Source organism: Diachasmimorpha longicaudata, chromosome 9 (genome assembly GCF_034640455.1).
Source record: "Diachasmimorpha longicaudata isolate KC_UGA_2023 chromosome 9, iyDiaLong2, whole genome shotgun sequence".
In the NCBI taxonomy this organism is placed as follows: Eukaryota; Metazoa; Arthropoda; class Insecta; order Hymenoptera; family Braconidae; genus Diachasmimorpha; species Diachasmimorpha longicaudata.
This window is the reverse complement of record NC_087233.1, coordinates 6,865,536-6,885,860: the sequence shown is the minus strand read 5'-3', so window position 1 is coordinate 6,885,860 and position 20,325 is coordinate 6,865,536. Positions and strand designations below refer to the sequence as shown.

The window sequence follows — 20,325 nt, the reverse complement described above, 5'->3', positions numbered from 1 at the left end:
CGTTGTTTGAAATTTATGGGAGTTTGATTGACACTTGTTTACAAAATTTCGACGTTGATCCTTTGAATCAAATTCGAAGCGATATTTTTTCATTAAATTCATTCGTTTAACGTCGCGGATACCTTTTTATGCCCAAATATTCCCTCATTTTTCCACATTTTATGGTACCAAAATGATTTCGATATTTATTTAAAATTTTTATGGGGCACAGGAACAAGTTTAGATAATTAAAGAAGTGTGAAATTAGTTAATTAAGATTCATAATAGAGTTGTAGCTCATTATCGCGATTGATAAGTTCCCAGAAGTTGTGAAATTCCGGTCGTTTCGTCCTGAACAACAGAAAATAGCGATGAGAAGTTTCAATACCTCGTCGCCCGTTAATTAACGCAAAGAGAACTATGATGAGTGATGATTAATTGGACCCCGCAAAAAATGGTAAAACCGAGAGCATTGAAATCCCCCAGCGATCGCCGTGCGGTTTTATTCGGCGAAAGGGTGCCGTCCACTCTCATCCCCCACCTCCTCCATCGGTTCCATTCCCAACACGCGCACGTGAGTTGACCGCAGGCACCGCTATTACATTATGTATTCTTCATTGTGGTCATATTGTAGCACTCGCCTCGTTTTTATCTCCCGATTTTGTTTTTTTATCTCGTTAAAAAACAGAAGTGACGAAAAAAAAAATCGAGATAAAATTATGTAATAGAGATTCACTCGTTGAAAAAAATTTTTTTCTCCGGCTTTTTTTTCGTAATCTCGATTCATTTCACGATTTTTTTCCGACTCAATTGACTTTTTTTATTATTCGAGGAAGAGAATGATCACTTACATGGGCGAGAGCAGCGACCGCGAGACCAAAGGTGAAGGCGATGTGTAGGACCAGGGGGGCATGATTAGGGTCCCATTTAACACACGAGGCGCAGCCGATCAACACCAGAAGACATGTACCCAGGGCTTCAGCAAACAGCGGCACCAGGAACTCGACTCTTGAGACCTCCTCCAGACCAATGAAGTCTTTGCCTGGGAAATTAATTCAACGTTTAATTAATGGAACTAATTAACCGATAATTCCGATTTCCACTAATTTTTAAATATTTAGGGAGTCATTTTTTGCAAAATCTAAAGTAAGTCTAAAGTTATTTAGTAGATGAATAATTAAATTAAAAATATTCGTTGGCGAACGCTATGACAAGACGATGAAAAAGTCAATTTTTCAAAAACAGTGTTTTCCGGTTTTTCCTACTCATTAAATTAGTTGCGCAGTGACTTCACATTTCGTGAAGGTTTCCAGTTGTTTTTCTTCTGGTACTATTAGAAGAGGACAGGAAGTAGCTAATATTTCAGAAAAATAAATGGTCCAGCCAGTCATTCTAAAAAATTAAAAACTAGTAATTAAAAAAATTCAATTATCAATTTCCTTTTCTGATTTGTTTACCACGACCCTGGCTGTGACGTGGGTGAAGACACTAGATATTTTTAATGACTCCTGAGAACGGATTAGATCAGCTGAAAGATCATGACTTACACCCGGAATATTTTATGAGTTGGATCGCATTTATTCGAGAGGAAATGATCGACTTCCTCCACAAAAAAAAATTGTAAAACGTTCTGTCAACGATCCTCTGCCAAGTTATGGCATTTCCACAAAATAAAAAATAAATAAAAAATATCTGAGTTGCCTCAATTAACAATAAATTATTGAACAGTTTATTTTAAATTTAAAGAATTGAATGAAAGACGCAAAAATTATGTCGCCGTAAAGTCATCATTTTTATTGCTAATAATAGACCGATGCAAATGAACGCCATTTTGCTCTCTCTTATCAGTTCATTGTTTGGCTAATGAAGGCTAATTGAAATTATCAGTAGAGGCGCCGGCCGTGAAATAAAACTTGTGAAAAATGTCTAATAAATATTGCTAACAGTAGCAGTTACCGAATGTCCCCTAACGAGATTACATCGTTTTATGAGCAATATATATCTCGACGTTGACCTTATCTCTTACCTACGGTCTAGTATGTTGTTGTAATTACAGGTGCGATGAGAAAAAAGTGTCGGGCACACACGGGAGCGTGCCGAGGCGTCACTTCGAGATTACGAAGCGAGAGAATATTTTTGTGAGTTTCTTTCGACTTTTCAAATTTTCGCGGGCCCTAGAGGGATTTCGGAGGGAAAAAATCCATTGAAAAATTATCTGGGAGTTCCTCTGGGTCCTATAAGACCTGGATAAGGCGCAGGAAATCGACTAAAGGCTCGGGGGAGTTATCAAAAAATTCCTGAATGAAAATTCTGAAGGACATTTTTTTTGGTTTCGTTGAAAATTAATGTTCGATATTAATTTTCATGATCAGCATTATTTTCTCGGCGGTTCATGGGAGTTGTGAAGGTGATTAAATATTTTTATATTTGTTGTCGCTGGTGTTATCGATGAACGGTTTTCGGGTTTTATCGGAGGGGACATTATCATCATCGAATTTTTCCAGGTGAATGAGATTAATAACTCGAACTGCGACGATTTAGTCATCTCCGAAGGAGGAAAAATTGTTGAAAAAATTATGTTGATATAAATGAAAAATAATTCTAGTCCTCTCAATTTTTTCCCGAACTTGGAGGGGTGGAGGTGCTTAAAAAGATAATGAGGTAGGAAAAGGATTAATTCCAACGAATGTTCTCACAGTCCAAAAATGAAATCCACAGTCGTTCCACATGTATCCCCACAAATCACAATTTCCAATTACGTCAATTCCCCACAAATTCAAGATACAGGTGAGCCATACCTTTCCACGATTTAGCCATGATAACCACCTGAACCACGTGTCACTTAATCCAATTTGATGTAATTAAAAATGTGATCGTAGCAGAAATGAACTCCGTACGTGCCTCAACGAGACATCGAGAATCAAAATAGTTGAACTCGATTTTTTTTTTTCAGGGTTTTGGGAGCTCCCGAAGAGGGGAATATAGAGGTGGATTATGGAGTGCGCGGACCGCTGGTTTCGCCTTCATATATCGCCGTGCATCCCCCCTCGATCTGCCACAACGTCTACCCCCACTTTATTTACAATACTGTTACAAACACTACAGCTCATTACTCTCGTGTTATGTGCACAACTCCCTCTTTTCGTCGCACACCCCATCCCGTGCCCACCCACTGAGATATTCTTCGCGAGACAAATTGGAACTTCTCTTTTACCGGCCAAACACTTATCAAACGCACACCTTTTGTCTTCGCCAACGCCACACGTCACCGGCTCAAACGAGAGAATTTTTTTTCGCGAATTAAGTAATTAGTTCTCGCAGTGGAGGAGGAACTTCACGGGCAGCCGCCGAGCGCCCAGTGGTTTCTATTTTCTACTGAAATTTATGGTCAGACGCGGGCGAGGAGAGAAGGGAGAGTTTACCCTGAACAGAATTGTTTATGAAAGGACTTTAATGAAGTGGGGTAATTTTTGTAAAAATTGCTGTCTGCGTGGGGAGGTTTAATTAATAACATCTTCGGGGAAATTTTCTGGAGATTTTTCTAGGGAAAATTGATGATTTAGTCAGGGAATCCAAGAGAGCCGACAGTTCTCTTTGACAATTCCGCCAAAAATTCCGGAAATTTCGAAAACATCGAAACTCCTGAATATTCTCACAATTTTGAATGCTCGATATTTTTTCCGAAGAAACAGAAAATCATTGGCATCGATTGGTCACAGGGAATTACTCCATTCTTACTCAGAACCATTCTCAGTAAACTCCTCAGCTTTTCTCAACTCCCACATTAAACTCTTCGTATTTGGGTTTAGACCCAGCCGGCGTATGGTTTTATGTACTTTCCAAGGCGACTGAGTGTCTGGGGTATAAACGCCGAACGCCCGCGGCGATATTACAAGTTCACATTTTTTTTTCTTCGATCTGTACATGCAATGCAAATGAAAATATTTTCGTAATGATTCTGGATAACAATATTGACCCATCGATCGTCAGTGAATCAAAATATAGTGACTGCAAATAGTCTGTTGACTATTGAAAATAACTGAGAAACGAAATTATATGGTATATAATAAATATTATTCCTTAATTTTGTCCTAAACAATAAGTTAAATATTTTTAAATTTTATTGGAATATTCCCTAGTCCGGGGTCTAAGCAAATTTGTCTAGTTATTTTAAAGAAAATGTGTTTATTACGTGAAATAAATAATTCATCACCTTCGAATAAGCACTCCATTAACGAGTAAAAACTAAACTGCGCTGAAACTAGACTAAAACAATTAACATTAAAAAAATTATTCACTTTACGAGAATAAAAAAGTGAATAAAAATCGTGTAGAATGTTAAATAAAAGTTATTGCACGACTTTTAAATAGAAAAATTGACTTGATTTTCATGAGCCATTTTTCAACCAACAAATTCCAGACACGAGCCATTCTAGATATTGATGACATCAACGTCAATAAATGCAGAAAAAATTCAATAAAAACTCACGTCAAACGGTTGAAAAAAATTTTTAAAAACAGTCCTCAAGTGCCATATTTTTCTCTCACCGCGAAGGTCGAGAGATAATGAAAATATTTTTCCCATAAATGACTCCACTTGAGCCAAAATTTACGTTGAAAAAACCAAAGGGGTCTGTATTCCGTCCATCATCACCCCAAGGTCAACGAAATTACGCGACTGACAATGAGATGAATGAATAGTCAATAACCAAGGGAACACCTTTCACTATTCTTTTCGGACAAATTAATTTCAGTGTAGAAAGCCAGTGTCATTTCGATCGACAGGAGATCGATCACCTTCGATCTACCTCTATCGCCGATTATGTGAACGATTTTTACGACTAATTTCCGGCCGATGTGACCCAGTTCCCGAACCTAAATCATAATTGTATGGACTTCTGCTTTTAAAAACTGCTAATTAATTAATTTAGGATTTTTTTCTAAATTTTCTAGACAATGTTCCTGTTTATTTTATCGCAAATACATTTTGGAAAATGATCTTCAATTTTGGTTGACGATTTTTAGTGCGTTTTTCTTTTTGTCCGAATTTTTCCGGATGAAATAGAAAATGTGAATTCAGAATAAAATTAATAACAAACTGTCGATGAATACGACATCATCGAGTAGTTGACGCTTTAATGAATGACGCGGTACAGCTTCTGTAAACAAAAGTTTGACACCTGTGAACATGAATACTCATGACATTAAGAACAATCGATCGAGAAGTCGTGATGGTCTGGCAGTTGGAATTGACTATTTTATCAGTCCTGTGACGTCAGTCCTATTTTGTCACTAGAATTTCCATTAAAAATTTTCTTCCTCTACTCAAAAACACCAGCAACGATCGTGGATTCCTCAAGATCGTTGACATTCCCCAAAATTTATGTTCCAACTCTCAATAAAATATCGAATAAATATTTAAATAGTTTATAACATCCAAAAGAACAAAAATCCCAAACTGTCCCGAGTACTCAATTGATATCGCACCGATAGAAAGGCACGTCGAACTGCAAAAAACGAACGTGAAAAATCCGCGAACATTCCTGAAGTCTTTTCGCACGTGAGTGATCTGTTCTGAATGCTGGGGGAATCGATCGCTCGCATTCTCCACTCCCGATATAACGAACTCGATTGACAATTCCCGACGCGTGCCCCGAGCAGCGGAATATTTTCCCCCTTTTCATTTCCTCTCTTTCTGGTATCTCTGAATGTTTATTCGATAAGTACAACCGACCTACACCTCCACTCGCGAATTCGTAACCTCTCCCAACCGACATTAGCCCGACAATCAGCCAGTTTTCAAAATTATCCCACTCCCGCGATTGTTCCGATTGACCGATTGATGATTCACTCAGGGAGTGACTGACCCCCTCAGTTTCCCTCTATTCGATTCCCGGCTCAATGCTGGCTGAATGTTGGCACACTAAGAAAAAGAATGAAAAAAATTCTCTAATATTAAAATTGATATACAAATGCAATGAAATATTGAGACAAGTGTTTTTCTCATTGTTAACGAGGAGGAAAATTCCTCAATGTCAGAGCAATCGACTTTTTTTCATTTTTTCCAATTTCATGGAATCAGGAAATGCTTCCACCCGGCGTGAGTCGATCGATCGCTTCAGGGAATACATCAGTTTGAACAGTATCATTAATGCATCTCAATTATTCTCGCATTTACCATTGACACAGACATGGTCATTTTTTTTTTATGCTCCCGGTGGCTTCTTATCGAGTTTTTCAGTGGCTGTGAATCATTCGAGTGTAAACACACCCGGAGTTTCACAGACTCATCAGTCAAACGGTCGTCAGGATATCAAGTGGGCGGTAAATCGTGTATCGGCCAGATCGTCAAGAAGATAAAGTGGAAATTCTATTATTTAACGCTGTGAAATTTTTAGGTGGCACGTGCTCCACATGGGAAAGTGCTCTCGAGCGATTGTTTGCATCGATTTCGATGATTTTACGATTCCAGGGGGGAGATGCATATCGCGACGATTTTTGCAGGTGAGATGGTGAGATTAACGCGGAAGTCGTTGAGTTCAATTGGGGCTTATCGACTCTCATTCTGAATTTTGAAATCGGTAGAACAATCGACGAATACTTTCGATAGAATTCATCATAAAATTGCATGTGACATATTCCACGACTGCATTGGAATCGATTGACATGTGCGGAATGTATTGTCGAATGGACATGACGTGTCCCCCATAATTTCTACCCCCCGATTGACGGTTATGCCGGTCAGTTTCAGTCATTCGTATGCGATTTTCAACTCCACGTGCACGAATGACCGGGAGTTCCTCCCGCGTCGCGTGAGACACGTAATCAATGTCAAGGTTGTGGGAATCTCGAAATTTCCAGGAAATTACGTCCGCACGGGGAGAAAAGTTCGATAAAAATTGGGCGAAAAAGTTGTGATCCCGGAGCGGATGGTCGTTCAGTGGAAAAGAACCGTAGACTGTCAGACGTTACTGCGGGACTGGAGGAGGTTCGGGAAACTTAACTTCACGGGAAAAATTGAATTCGTTTGGGAATTTTTCTGTGACTGACACTTTGCTCCAGAGTTGGCAAATTGTTCGGGCAAACACTTTTTTTTTCAAAAAAAAAAATTCTAATGCAAAGATTAGTATAATATATAAATATGTTAATGCATAAAATTAATGTAAATACATCAAATTCGAAAATATTCATATTATGTATAAAAAATGGCAAATTCTTGGGGAATGATCGTGCGTCTGAATTTATAGGCTCATGCCATCTTTGGCAGCAAAGCATTACTCTCCCCCACAGTAAAATCCCTGTAATTATCCGAATGATTACGTAATTCCTCGCGACTGTTTACGCTCGTGGAATAAATTTTGATGGCTTAAGTGGTGAATTTTACGGTTTCAGCGCAAATTACCGACACGTTTCGTCCATTTTTCCGAGTCAGAGAGGAAAATTCCCTATTTGTCTCGCACATTTCGCTTCAGCTCACAAAAACACTCAACAAATGCCCGATATAACTTACTCTATTCAAAGATTTTTCATTCGAAATATATTCCACTACATTTTCCAATATTTTCAATATCCAACCGATTTTTTCAATCAAAAAACAGTTGTATTTTAATTGTCATAGGAAATAGTTGTCACCAGGAGGCTAGAGGTCAGCGTTGGCCTTGACTTTTTATAGAAAATAGAATTTCTTTCCCGGAGGGATTTAATCCCTAGACTTCTCTAGAGAAATCACCCAAAATAATTGAATTGTCGATTAAAATTCCCCAGGAACCGCCATAACATTCGTAATTCAAACCCCTGAACCGCGAACTGGACGAGTGCCGGTTCCTATTGACTCAAATCGCAACTTTCCACGAAGCCCTCTCGCTCGGTAACGCCACAATCGATTGATAATCTCTCGCAAATATTCAGAAGAAAAACTACTGCGAAAAATTCCCACGTTATAATTGCTCCCTAATTACCAGTGTAAACTTCCAAGCAACTGTGGCTTCCGAGTTCTAATTACAGGGAAATGAGGGACAGAGATGGGGGGAGGGGGGGAGGATATGGTGGAAGCCAACAATGAACCCGACGCAGTCGATAATGTCGTTACGTCAGGTGTATTTTCCTGTTGTACCTGGACGGTAATTGCAATGTGTTTAAAACTTGTCGGATATTGTTATTTCCGCTTGTTATTATTCTTCAATTATTCAGATGATTCATTGTTTTCGTTACAAATTTGTTAATGCGTGGATTTGTTACATTCCTCGATGATAATTAATCTCTGATTCTAATAGAAGAAATTATCCTTATCCAATCCTTCCACCAAATTGAATTAATTTAATTAATTGATCAATTTGACAACTGAAACTCCTTCGCTAATTGAGCTTTAAAATGCTAATTTTATTGGCATGGAATTTATGTTAAATTTATAAACTTTTAGGCGAAATAGTAGTTCTGTTGATTGGATTCAATTAATTAATGTTAATTTAAATTTTTAATGGGGCGGGAGATTCTCTGGAGTTGAATAAAAAAATCAAATACTCACGTAATCTCGGCTGGGGCTCCTCCAACTCCTCGCTGATGGCGTCCCGAAGATCCGGATCATGCACCGGATAGACTGTCGCCACGTTCATGGCATTGGGCACCGCCGAAGCCGGTGCTGTTCGCTGTAAGTCACGAAAAAATCCAATTATTCGACAAATGCATCGTTGAAAAAAAAAAATTGACTTCAACCACTGGGTGCAACCTCAGTCAAGTCCTCAAATAGTCTCATCTTCTTTAAGTTCTTCATGACTCGTGCACTGGGATATCTACCGCATTCCACTCGAAATAATTACGACACAGCGTGAAGTAATGAGCGAATCGAATTCACGCTCTTGTCTCACCAGTCATTTTTTTCCTTGTCATTTCCGTCTCCATTTAAAAATATCTTGTTTAATCACTTGGGAGATCATTCAACGTGTAATTAAAAATTTAATTTCAGGAGAAAACCTTATTCTTCCTTGAAACAGTCAGTGAGAAATAAACGAACGAATTTTTACAAAAAATTATGAGTTCACTTGAAAAAAAAAAATCTGTTTTTTCTCGTGACGTTTTGGAGGTCTTTTTTTTTCTTATTTGCTTAAATAAATTTTTAAAATGAATATAATTATCATTTTGTGTTAATTACTATTTAATTCTATAGGAGCACCTAATGGTTCTTTAAAATTCAGTCAGTGACGAGTGAAAAAATCAGGAAATCTCGTTTTTGAAAGATCTTCAAATTTTTTTATTCGTTTAAAAAAATATATAAAATAAATCTGAATCTGACTATCATTTATTTAATAAATAGGGCTGAACGGGAAGGGAAATGATAGAATAGTCTGATTAGAACTAAATTTAATTTATGTTAATTAAAAAATTAGGAGACATGTAGAAAAAATATTACCACGAAGGCGACGCGTTTGGGGTCAGCCAGGCGCGAATGAAAAACAGCGAAGTCGCGCCAAAGTTGCAGATAGGAGTTGCGTTTACCTACTGGAGACGTTGATAAAGGTGAAGGCATTCCCCTGGACGGTCGGTGGCCGCGTTCGCCTCCTGGCGCACCTTTTTACACGGGGAAACCCTCATTCGGATGGACTGGGACTATACTGTCTGCTCCACTTCCCGGCCTATTAACATAACGATCATTTTTTAAGGGAATAAAGTGCCGCTATCGGTCAGGTCAAGATGTCATACAGACATCGTGAGACATGAAATCTGGAATTTATTACGTGCATTGAATTTTTTTCACGGAAAAGCCGAGAAAAATTCCGGTTCTCGGAGGGGAATTTTTCCCTGATTTTTTTTCTTTACGTTTTTGTTGGTCATTTTCTTTTCTTTTTGAGCTTCTGAAAGGGAACAACGTAGATGACTTCTTCGTGTAGATAATCTCAATTGATTAATGAAGTATTTTTTGACAGCGATTCAATTCCGAGTAGTTTTTTTCGTGTCCCTCAGACTTATTTTTATCAGTGGAAATCTCAGGTTATTTACGTTTCCAAAAGGGGACGTTCTATAATTATTATTATGAATTTATGTAAAAGAATGAAGAAAGATGGCGAAGCAGGCATTTTTCAATTTTATCGTGACTGCAGAAGAAAGAAAATATTCACATTAACATATGCGAAACCGAGAGCCTCGAACGCAAAAGTAGTTAAGGCGCTCCCTGATCAGACGAGACGGGAGTGTCTCCCCACTGCGATTTTCCTCGGAAAAATGCGATTTCCAATTAATTTAATTAATTTAAAAAAATTCAACGATGAATACTTATCATTAAACTCATTATTAATAATGAAAAAATTATGAAGCTCAGGAAAATAAAGGCCTTCGCGAAAGAAAATTTCGCGGAGACGAGGAAAAAATATATTCACTGTTTGACATCCAGTTGTCCACTGTTTCCTGGTGTTTCACCCACGACACACGTGACTTGACTACCCTTGACATTGGTATATCCCAACAGTCCAGTCCTGCAGAGCAATTCACTTCTACCTGCGTGACAATTTCATTCATGTGCACTATCACCTGTTTCATTTGTTGACATGATTCGAGTTTTAATATCCAATGATAAATATCGTAATTCAAGTTTCATTATTCATTGATATCTATCACATATCATTCCCTATTCATTGAGTATTTTATGGCGTTCCAGAGAGATTAAGCTTTTGAATTAAATCGAATTTCGTTCGCGAAATATTTGTCAACGAGAATCAACTAACAATAAATTAATTTTGAATAAATTGTCAATTAATTTATTGAGATTAAGGAAATACTCTAAATTTTCCAACAAAAATAATTATTCAGTTAAGGTTAAGTTAATGTCAAAAGAAATGGACCTGGAGTGGGGATAAGAATCTTGATAAGAACAATTCACTTTAAAAAATTATGGAAAATTAATACGTCCACTCCAGTTGATTGCAGTCGCGTTTTCATGACCTTCAGGTGTGACGTCATTTAATGAGTGAAAATTAGACACGTAGAATTAAGATCCAGGAATATTGCCAGCGATCAAAGATTGTTCCAGCATGACTTCCGGTTTCCTCGTGCTGTAGCGCGATATATCGTTCCTCGGGGCGTGAGTCGATGGAGAAAAGAGATTATAAAGAACGATTGAATTTGCATTCTGGGTCGTACGAGGTCCCCCATTAACGACTGTCTTCAGATTTAGATTTTACGAGGTTCTCCCTTCGAGAGGATCCGAAGGAAAATAATTCGAAAAAAAGGCGCGAATAATTGAGTTGCAAAAAATTGCACGAATTTTCGATTGAGCTTCAAGGTGAGCTTTCCCGACTGCAAGCTCTGTAGAGAAGAGATATCTGATAAGCCCGGAGATAGCAACAAATTTCGGTGTTATAAAATCTTCACGATTCCAATGGTTTTGAATGGGTCAAGGTTATCACGTGTGATATACAATCATCTTATCTCCTGTTTTACGCCACTCATTGCTATACTTATCGGGCCTAGGGAGGGGTTGTGCCGGCATATCCGCGACTCACTCCCTCTCCCCGGGTTCACCTCCTCCTGAATGCTATGGCAATGGACAATGGGGAACTTGCGTGCAGATAAAGCCAAACGGCAATTAGCATATGTGCAGCTGTCCGTGCGCTGAATATCGAAAGAATTTCGATTCTTTCACGATCGATGGCAATGAAAATTCCGAGTTCAGATGAAAATAAATTCTGTATGCACTGCGGGACATATTACGCATGAATACATTACGCAACAAGTGCGGAAAAAAATTAAATCACAGCGTGTGGAAAATTCCGGTTCCCGCACGCTCACTCGCGAAAATGGACCGTCTTCAACGGTCCATAACTCAGGAACCGCCGAGTGAACTTGAATGATTTTTTTTTCATTGTAAAGCGCATGAAAATATCTTGAAAATGAGAAAAATAAATTGAAATTTGACTCTGCCGATCTCAAGTTATTCGCGATTAAATCCCTATGTTTTTTCGTCGGGTGACGACGTCATATCTCGAGATAATTTTCGTGATTTTAAAGTTTCCATCTGCCTATTGTCATAATTCAGACCTTGAGGAAGTGATAGTGAGCCTCTGGGTGGTGCGAGGAATGCTGAAGAGGATTCTGATAGATAATAATCTGATTGCTCAATGACTGCTCTGGCTTTCGTTGGGGTAATCTCCGGTGAAAGAGCGGATGTGATACTGAACAGGGGGAATTTTCTACTTATTCTTGAGGCGATCCAGGACCGCCTCGAGAGGAGGAATTAATTATCAAAGGGAGAATATCTGTTGTATCTCATCTAGGCCAATTGAGCTTCTGGTTGAATGAATCGAATGCTTCAGATCATTTTTTTTCCGCGTCCAGAACTGTTCATTGTGAGCACTCGTTCCGACATTGAATTATGGAACTGGGTTTTGAGGAAGGTCAATGCGAGGTTTTTATAGAATTATTTAATTTGGCAATTGTCCAGGCACACGAAAGTGGTCAGAGTGATTAGAATAATGTCGGAATATTTGCAGTGACGCAATGGGACTCGGTGGAATCAGATGTACCAATGATCATCTGGTAGTTATCGATGATTCAGGTGTTCACAATGAACTGGTAATAAGATTATTATTGGTTATTTGCTCAACCGGAACGACTGTTTTGCATTTAATAATAGAGACTCGGTAATGTGAAAAATGCTATTTACTTTTGCTACTATTTGTTCAATAAATAATTCCCTGATGAAATTTTTCATTGATCAATCAATATTTTTTCTTAATATTTTTTCTCGTCAACTTGATTAATATTCCCTACAATTATATCCTCGGCGGTTCCCTCGAATTGTCCCTCACAACTCGTTATCTCCAACACTACATAAAACATCGTAAATCGATTAAATTTCAGTATCGATATCGCAGCGGGTGGATCAGTACAATAAAAATATAGTGTCGTGAATGACGACTCATCGATTTCCCCGGATATGTTCCATGAAATTCAATGATGAGTTCATTCCGTAAACTCGCACAGGTACATCATAATACGAGATGCAATTCAGCCTCGTCTACTTAACTCGGATAATTTTATTAAACAGAAATTCGATGACGATGGAAACATTCCGTGAAGTTGCTAATGACATAATAATAACTCTGAGGCACTACACCTCACATTTCCCAGAGCAAATAATAATTGTATAGTATTTTTGTTTTTTTTATTGACTTCTATAAGAAATCAAGAAAATATTCCGAGGAATTATTTCAGGGAATTGAATAATTCCTCTGGTAACTTGATTGATTATCAAAGTTTTAGGGTAACACCGACCTCTGTCATCTCTCAGTGTCATCACTGCATCATGAAAATTAACGACAGACCAGGTTTACACCTTGAAGACACGTCTGGAAGTCATCCGGATAATTATACCATGAAAATTCACTCGTTTCACTGCACATCATCATCAGGTTCGCAGATGTAGCCCGAGGTAATTTATTAATTTTTTTTCTCGCGTCTAATGAATTACTAGTTCGTTAGTCAAACACGTGGTGGCTGTTTCCATTTAATTCCGACAATTTGAAATGCATCCGCACTGCTGCAGGTGCGAGTCGATGACACACATCGGGCTTTTCTTTTTATCGTCATAAAACACTTCATGCTAAAGAGTAATTAATTAACTTGAGATATCCGCGGGGACTTCAATAGGATCGCGCTTGTTATGCCGTCGAGCTATCGTTTTTTTCCTTTCCGATGCTCCACATTCGAGGGCTTAAGGGATTCCCCCGGTGAGTTGAGCCGTTGATGATTTACATTTTGAGAGAATAACGCGGGAAAATATTAAATAAAAATTGTTGATGTATTATGATAATTTACCTGAAATTTTCGAGAGCTCCTGATTTGCATTGGAACTAGAAATTAATCTCAACTCTCAATTAAATCATTAAAAATTAATTCTTGACGTCTTGACCTTACTATTCGATCAATTGAACAGTCAGCAGTCTTTCAAAGTCAATTGACAATTTATAAAATGTTAAAAAATTCAAATTCTTGAAAATTTGGTAATTTTTTAATGCGAAAAATTTGTTAAGTACAGTTGACTGATTTTGTTTACAATTGATTGATTCTAATTCTACATTATGATCCTGCCAACTCAATCAGGGAATACCTGACAATGAAACTTATGTTTGGGATCTCGAACTGTTTTGTGGAGCACTGTGCATTTGATTGCGTGCCAGGAGCTCTTTCCAATTCGACAAATGTTGGATCAATTGTGGCATAGGTAAATATCTCAATATTTGTAACCACCCACTTCAGACTACAGTTAAAAAAAATGGGGTAAACACAGGAGATATCGATTCTTATTCAAATTCTCGCGTGAAGCGTCATAAGGTTTTTTTACGAAGTTTGTTATTCAGAGTTGGGTCATTGTGTGGATAAAAAATATATGAATAATTCAGGATGGAGGTTGTTCAAGTGTTCCCAGTGATGTATGATACACGTTTCGGTAATTAGGAAATTGTTCTGAGGCCGTTAGCTATTATTATTATTCTAGAAATATTAAGAGAAAATTCTACTTTAAAAAAAGTAATTAATTAGTATCTAAAGATTATTTCTAGGGGATTGTTTAATGGGTGAATAAAAAATTTTAATTAATCCACGTACAGCTCCATTAAAAAATCCTAATCAACTGTATGACTTTCAATCCCTTCGTCCCCTCCAAGTTTTCAAAGAAAAAAAATCATTCGAAAACCCCTGAAATTAATTAATTCTAGAAAATCAGCCGTTACGTGAATCAAAATACTAATGAATCAGTACAAAACTCTCAGCATTATTTGCGAACTCGAATCCCCCCAATAAGCCTCATTTACCTCACTCCCGCGATAATGTCAATCCCCACCTCCAGATTACCTTATCACAAAAATGTACCCATTACGCAACCCTCTTACCCCTCATTCCCACAATTCCCATCAGTTAACGAACTCGTTTTGTCGAACAGACTGTTAAACATTAACTAGTGGAAACGCAGCGTTTAATATAATAAAGAATAAACTTTGAATCGTCACGACATCCCCTACTCTCGTTTTGAGCGAGAAGCCTGCAGACTCAAGCTCAGATACACCTATATGAGATTGTCAGTCTCTATAGTACAGCCAGTTGTCGCCCAGGAAGCACGACAGTGAGGCTGTTCCACCAGCGCATCATTCAGCATTTTGAATTTTCAAATAAATCATTCATCCAATAAATTATCCGGTGGAAATTAATTACCTCGCGAATAATCCGGTGTCACTCGCTATTGTTTTATTTACGTTTCTCTGGACTCTCAAGGATATTTATTTTTTTCCTCTGCAGTGCCAATACCACATTACGGTGAGTATCAAGCATCTGATGACAGATGAAATTACCGACTTAACCGACAATTCCCTCTCGAGTTTATTTATTTATTCTCTCAACAGAGAAAAAACGGAAATCATTGGTTTCAGCAAACCGAAGTATTTTTCTTATTTAAAATTTTTTAAACTGCTAAATAATCATTGATTTAAATTTAATTCATTTAGCAAAGCCAAGAAAAATTTTTGAATTTAATTGAATTTTCGTCATCAAACGGGAAATCGAGAAAAGTTGACGTATTTTTCACTCGAGTTTTTTAATAATATCTCCGAATCTAAGGCAGATAGCGAAATGTTTGTTATAACATTTTTTGTAGCTGCCGATTAGTCCCCTAAAAAAGATTGTGATAAAAATTTTGTTATCTCCCTCAGATTCCGAGATATCCATTAAATACTGGTCGATGGTGAAAAGTGAGTTATCTAAATTTATCAACTCACTCAAGAATTAATGAGCTCGTTTTGGTAAAATTAAATTTTTTAATCGGAGTCGATGGTTAATGAGACGTGTTTTGATTTTAATTATGGGGATAATGCTCGCAGGGATATCCATGTTTGGTAAGGGGAGACCATTCGATTTTTATGGAAGAAGTAGATCAGCCAGTGACCACAGCCAACAAGTTTGTAAACACTTTGCGCTGGTACTAGTTGTGGGACAGGTGGAATGCCCAACCATTGCCTTAAAGGGATAATGATCCCAGGGTGAGATTCAATAGATCAGGTAGACTCGGATAGCCGAGAGGCTGAGGATCCGAGAGGAACTACTTCGGTGTCGTTCAACTCGATATCGTGGCTTGTCTTGTCTTTTTATTTATTTATTAAGGTTTTTAGTTGGTTCCGCGAATGATGGAGTTGACGGCTTCGGTGCTTCGTCATTTTTTTGTCAATCATTTCTATTGGAATCGATGGAGAACATTCCCGGGTAAATTTATGGTGGGATAAATTACGGATCGATAGGACTGGGCGGTTTCCATTGAGTTGTATCACTGTAATTTATGCAGATAATTTTCTCAGGAGTTTCTAGATATTTTTTTTCACCGGAAAAATTGTAAAAGTCGAGGAAAAAAATTTTTTTATGCATAAAAATTCGATTAAAAACCTTGTAACTGTTTTATAACTTGTCAATAAATAAATTATCAACTTGGAATTAATTTCACACTAAGAAAACTGAGTTTTATAATTCTACATGACTTTTTGCGACAGTAAAACGAAATTTCGAGTGACAACAAGTGACTAACAAATGAAAAATATTAATTATTATAAAAGTGGGTCAAGGTTATTGTATTATTTCTACGGATATGTAAGAAATACTTGGATTGAATGACATTATTAAATATAATTACTCCGGTAAATATCTAGAATTTCCTGCTGGATGCGGTTTTTCATGCATTAAAATTTTTTTGCCCGTTCTCCGCGTAGAATAAATCGTAAATTGATTTGTAAATACAAACAATACAAACGTGAGATACAACTCGAAGGCCATCCATCAGAGAACCGATCTGCCATCGACAGAGGCTGAAAAAATATCCGACTGTTATTTAACCGAGATTATTCGCGTTCCGGAAGCCCTCGTTGACGGTTCACGGTGACATCATAGGGTAATAGGACACCCCCGCGGGCTTCAGGAAACATGGCTTCTAAATTTATTGTCAGAGCAAGTTGACGTTCGAATGGAATGACGGCTGGCCCACTGGCAGCTGAGATTTACAGATGTTGTCTATTTACAAAATAACTCTAAGAGAATTCATGTCAGCGTCGGAGAAACATTCGAAACATTAAACAATCGTGTCACATGCCAAATAACTCCTCGACTTTTCCCGAGGATTTTCAAAGGGGAGGTTAACGAGGCCCCCAATACCCAACTATGAAAGAAAAATTAATTCCTCGAAGATTTTATGATTTTTTTTTTAACCGCAACAAATTAATAACCCGAGACAACTTCACTTATCTGTCAGTCAAGTTTTTTAGCAATATCTCCGAATCTAAAGTAGATAGCGCAATTTTTGTAACGACCTTTATTGTAGAACTCACTTCGCTCCACAAAAAATGTTATAACAAAAATTTTGCTATCTCCCTTGCATTTCGAGAAATGGATAAAAAATTGGCCAATGATCAAAACTTTTCTAGTTGTACCGCACAATAAAAAATCTATTCAACAAATAAATCAATCACTTTAACGCAATACCGCCCCCTGAAATTCACTCCCTTCATCCACCGTAATAATTCCCAACTACCACAATAACTCGTCCAATTGTACCACTCCATAAATTCCCACAGCTACTCCTCGTTAATTCGAAAATACCCACGAAACGTATTCGCGTGGGTGACAAATTATCCCAACACTCTCGTTTCATTTTAAAACGATTAACTAATTCGTGACGAATTGGTGAACGGGTCTTATTAGCCTTCACAAACGGATGGATACGACGAGAATACATACGACTGTTTCATTACTCTCGTCATTGTCTCATTGGTATTAAAATACTACCTGGCATTGTCCCAGTTTCATATTGAGAGTTGTAAATCAAAACATCTAAACGCAACACGAGGTCAGTGTCATATGAGGGGCGCATAATTTTTATGTTTTATCATTTTTTATCCGGCGAAGGCGCACCCTTAGATGGTCCCATTGGTCAGTCCACGGCCCCACCCGGGTACTCCAGGGGGAGAACTGGCTCCCAGACCCACCGCCGCTCCCATTTTCTCCGAACAATAATTTTTTTATTCGCGGTGTGTCAGGGGGTGAGAGGGATGAGTTGGAGAGGTTGAAAGCACTTTGGGGTAACGAAGGAACTGAAGTTATGGGGATATGTCACGCGATGGTCTTCGGAAGGAGGAAAAGGAGATCACGAGGGGATGAGGCTAATGTTTTGTCAATTTTTTGGGGAATGGGACTGCCCGGAGCGAAAATTTTTAATTTCTAGAATTTTTCGGGTAATTGAGAAAGACTAATTATCAATCCAGCTGATAACTTCGACCCTCAAACATTAGGGTGGCCGTCAGGGAAACCCCATAGATTTTTTTCATCCCTTAGAAATGAAAAAAAAGTGAGAATTCCTCTAGTAATTTACAAAATCCAATAATTGACGGAAAATATTGATTTTTCAATAGTTTCACCCAATCAAAAAATTGTTTTGGATTTTCTGATCGCAGGTGAAACATGGCGGGATTAAAAGCCGCACTGGGAATCAATGAATTAAAAGATCCAAAAGCCAACCTGTACCGGGCGCTGTTGGCTGAATTTCTTGGTACAATGCTCCTCAATTTCTTCGGGTGCGGGGCAGTCTACGAGCTAAAGGATGGCGCCGATTATTCCGTGACGAATAGGGTAGCTATCTCCCTATCGTTCGGCCTGGTCGTCGCTGGGGCGGTCCAGGCGATAGGTCATGTCTCCGGAGGTCATATCAATCCCGCAGTCACCTGTGGATTAGTTGTTATTGGAAAGGTGAGTCAATCAAGAGTCAGATAAGTAAATTATCGATAAAGTATTGCTTCAACATTTTATAAATCAGCATTTAACATTGGAATAAATAATCGTCCTCCCCCCCGCCCCCCTGGAAATATATTTTATTTATTCAGGTACCTGTTATCCGTGCGATTCTCTACATAATCGCCCAATCCGCTGGTGCGATAGCTGGATCAGCGACGATTCGTGCACTCTCCTCGCAGAGAATGGAATCAGCTATTGGTGTTGTCTCACTGAGTCCAGGAATGACTCCCGTCCAGGGAATGGGCATTGAATTTTTCCTGGGGCTCATCCTGGTGATCGTCGTCTGCGGGGCCTGTGATGGGGCTAAACCAGAGAGCAAGGGTATCGCTCCTCTTATCATCGGTCTTGCGGTCACGGTCGGCCACATCGTCGGGGTAAGTTTACGGTCTTCTCCGGGATGGAGGGAAAAATTTCCCAAAATTACGAAACGAACTCCAAAATTATACGGAAGTCTCTGAATTTTTCCGGAATATTTAGCTTCAGAATTACCAAATATTTGTGGTAATTTTTATTGAAAGTTCCTCGAGGTAGTCAGGATTTTTCATCTTAACAAAATCCTCGGCTCCATTGGTGATCACTTTCCAGATCCCGCGCACAGGCTCCGGAATGAACCCGGCTCGTGCACTGGGTAGTTCTGTGGTCATGGGCCACTTCGATAATCACTGGCTGTACTGGGTGGGCCCTATTCTTGGGGGAATGGCTGGTGGACTCATTTACACACACGCTCTGGGGCCGGCGGAAATACCGGAAGGCAAGACTTATGCCACAGTCGCTGGGGAAGAGAAGGAGGTAATTGATTGAGTGGAATTTATTGAAATCGGTGATTAATTAAAATCACGGGATGAAAGAGAAGCTCGTCTTGGATTCGACATTTCATCAAATGTTTTTTTAATAAAATTTACTTCTCGTAGACTCAGCTCCGAAAGCATCCGACCGGAATATCTTCAACTGAAAGATATTAATAATATTCTTCATAATAAACTATATTTGTATTGATTTATCCTGCAAAAATAATTGAATGTCACTCACTGAAAGCAAGTACTCAGTGTATCCTCCACCCCACAGAGGTTCGAGTACATAGACAGTGGCAGGGGTGAACTTTGAGACGAATCTCACGCGGAAACTATTTTTCCAGCTCCAGGGACTCACCAGGAAGGGTCAACAAGCTTGAATAACGCTGTGTAATAATATCATCTGGTTTTATTCTCGAAATAAACTCGGTATTATTCATACGAGACAGTAACCAGCATGATTTCGCTTTCCTCTGCACGTCAATATCCTCCAGAGTACATCGATGTTGTCATTATACTATTTATTCACTGCCAATTTGAATTAATGTTCATGTAATCCTCGAAATTCATCATCTGAATGTATATAAAAATAATGATTTCATGCTTCACATATTTTGGATGAAAATTTACAAATGTTATTGCAATCGTGAGGTCTCGCCAATTATTGAGATAAAAATGTTTAAAAATGAGGTATTTTATGTTCAATGTATTATGTATAGGAAATAAATAATTTTTATATATGTGAGAA

General features: G+C 38.3%; 2 protein-coding genes across 6 annotated transcripts in view; one reads left to right on the top strand and one right to left on the bottom strand.

Moving 5' to 3' along the window:
• The window catches only part of LOC135166097 (aquaporin AQPAe.a), an 18,073-nt gene extending 8,479 nt beyond the window's left edge, over window positions 1-9,594 (bottom strand). The window contains exons 1-3 of one of the 3 annotated variants that reach the window (XM_064128068.1): window positions 9,386-9,594; window positions 8,504-8,624; window positions 831-1,021 (exon numbers count right to left, since the gene is read on the bottom strand). In XM_064128068.1, coding sequence (XP_063984138.1) covers window positions 831-1,021; window positions 8,504-8,624; window positions 9,386-9,502 — 429 coding nt within the window. In that variant the 5' untranslated portion in view covers window positions 9,503-9,594. Of the gene's footprint in view, window positions 1-830; window positions 1,022-2,777; window positions 2,993-8,503; window positions 8,625-8,704; window positions 8,765-9,385 lie in introns of those variants that run through there. The other 2 variants (XM_064128069.1, XM_064128070.1) reach the window with 2 other exon arrangements.
• Window positions 6,297-20,325, top strand: LOC135166098 (aquaporin AQPAn.G). 3 transcript variants are annotated; one of them, XM_064128073.1, is made up of 5 exons: window positions 6,297-6,483; window positions 18,450-18,741; window positions 18,876-19,160; window positions 19,372-19,575; window positions 19,852-20,325. In XM_064128073.1, the coding sequence occupies exons 2-5, from the start codon at window positions 18,457-18,459 to the stop codon at window positions 19,888-19,890; spliced, it is 813 nt and encodes a 270-aa protein (XP_063984143.1). In that variant the 5' UTR covers window positions 6,297-6,483; window positions 18,450-18,456; the 3' UTR covers window positions 19,891-20,325. The 3 variants fall into 3 exon arrangements, with proteins under 3 accessions (XP_063984143.1, XP_063984142.1, XP_063984144.1); XM_064128072.1 differs by lacking the exon at window positions 6,297-6,483 and adding an exon at window positions 14,918-15,279; XM_064128074.1 differs by lacking the exon at window positions 6,297-6,483 and adding an exon at window positions 14,919-15,279 and having other exon boundaries at window positions 19,922-20,325.

Bases quoted from the DNA above. Each gene is read 5' to 3' on its own strand.
- LOC135166098 (XM_064128073.1), top strand. From the start codon at position 18,457: ATGGCGGGATTAAAAGCCGCACTGGGAATCAATGAATTAAAAGATCCA. The intron at 18,742-18,875 runs GTGAGTCAATCA...TTATTTATTCAG, and splicing joins GATTAGTTGTTATTGGAAAG to GTACCTGTTATCCGTGCGAT. The intron at 19,576-19,851 runs GTAATTGATTGA...TCCACCCCACAG, and splicing joins TCGCTGGGGAAGAGAAGGAG to AGGTTCGAGTACATAGACAG.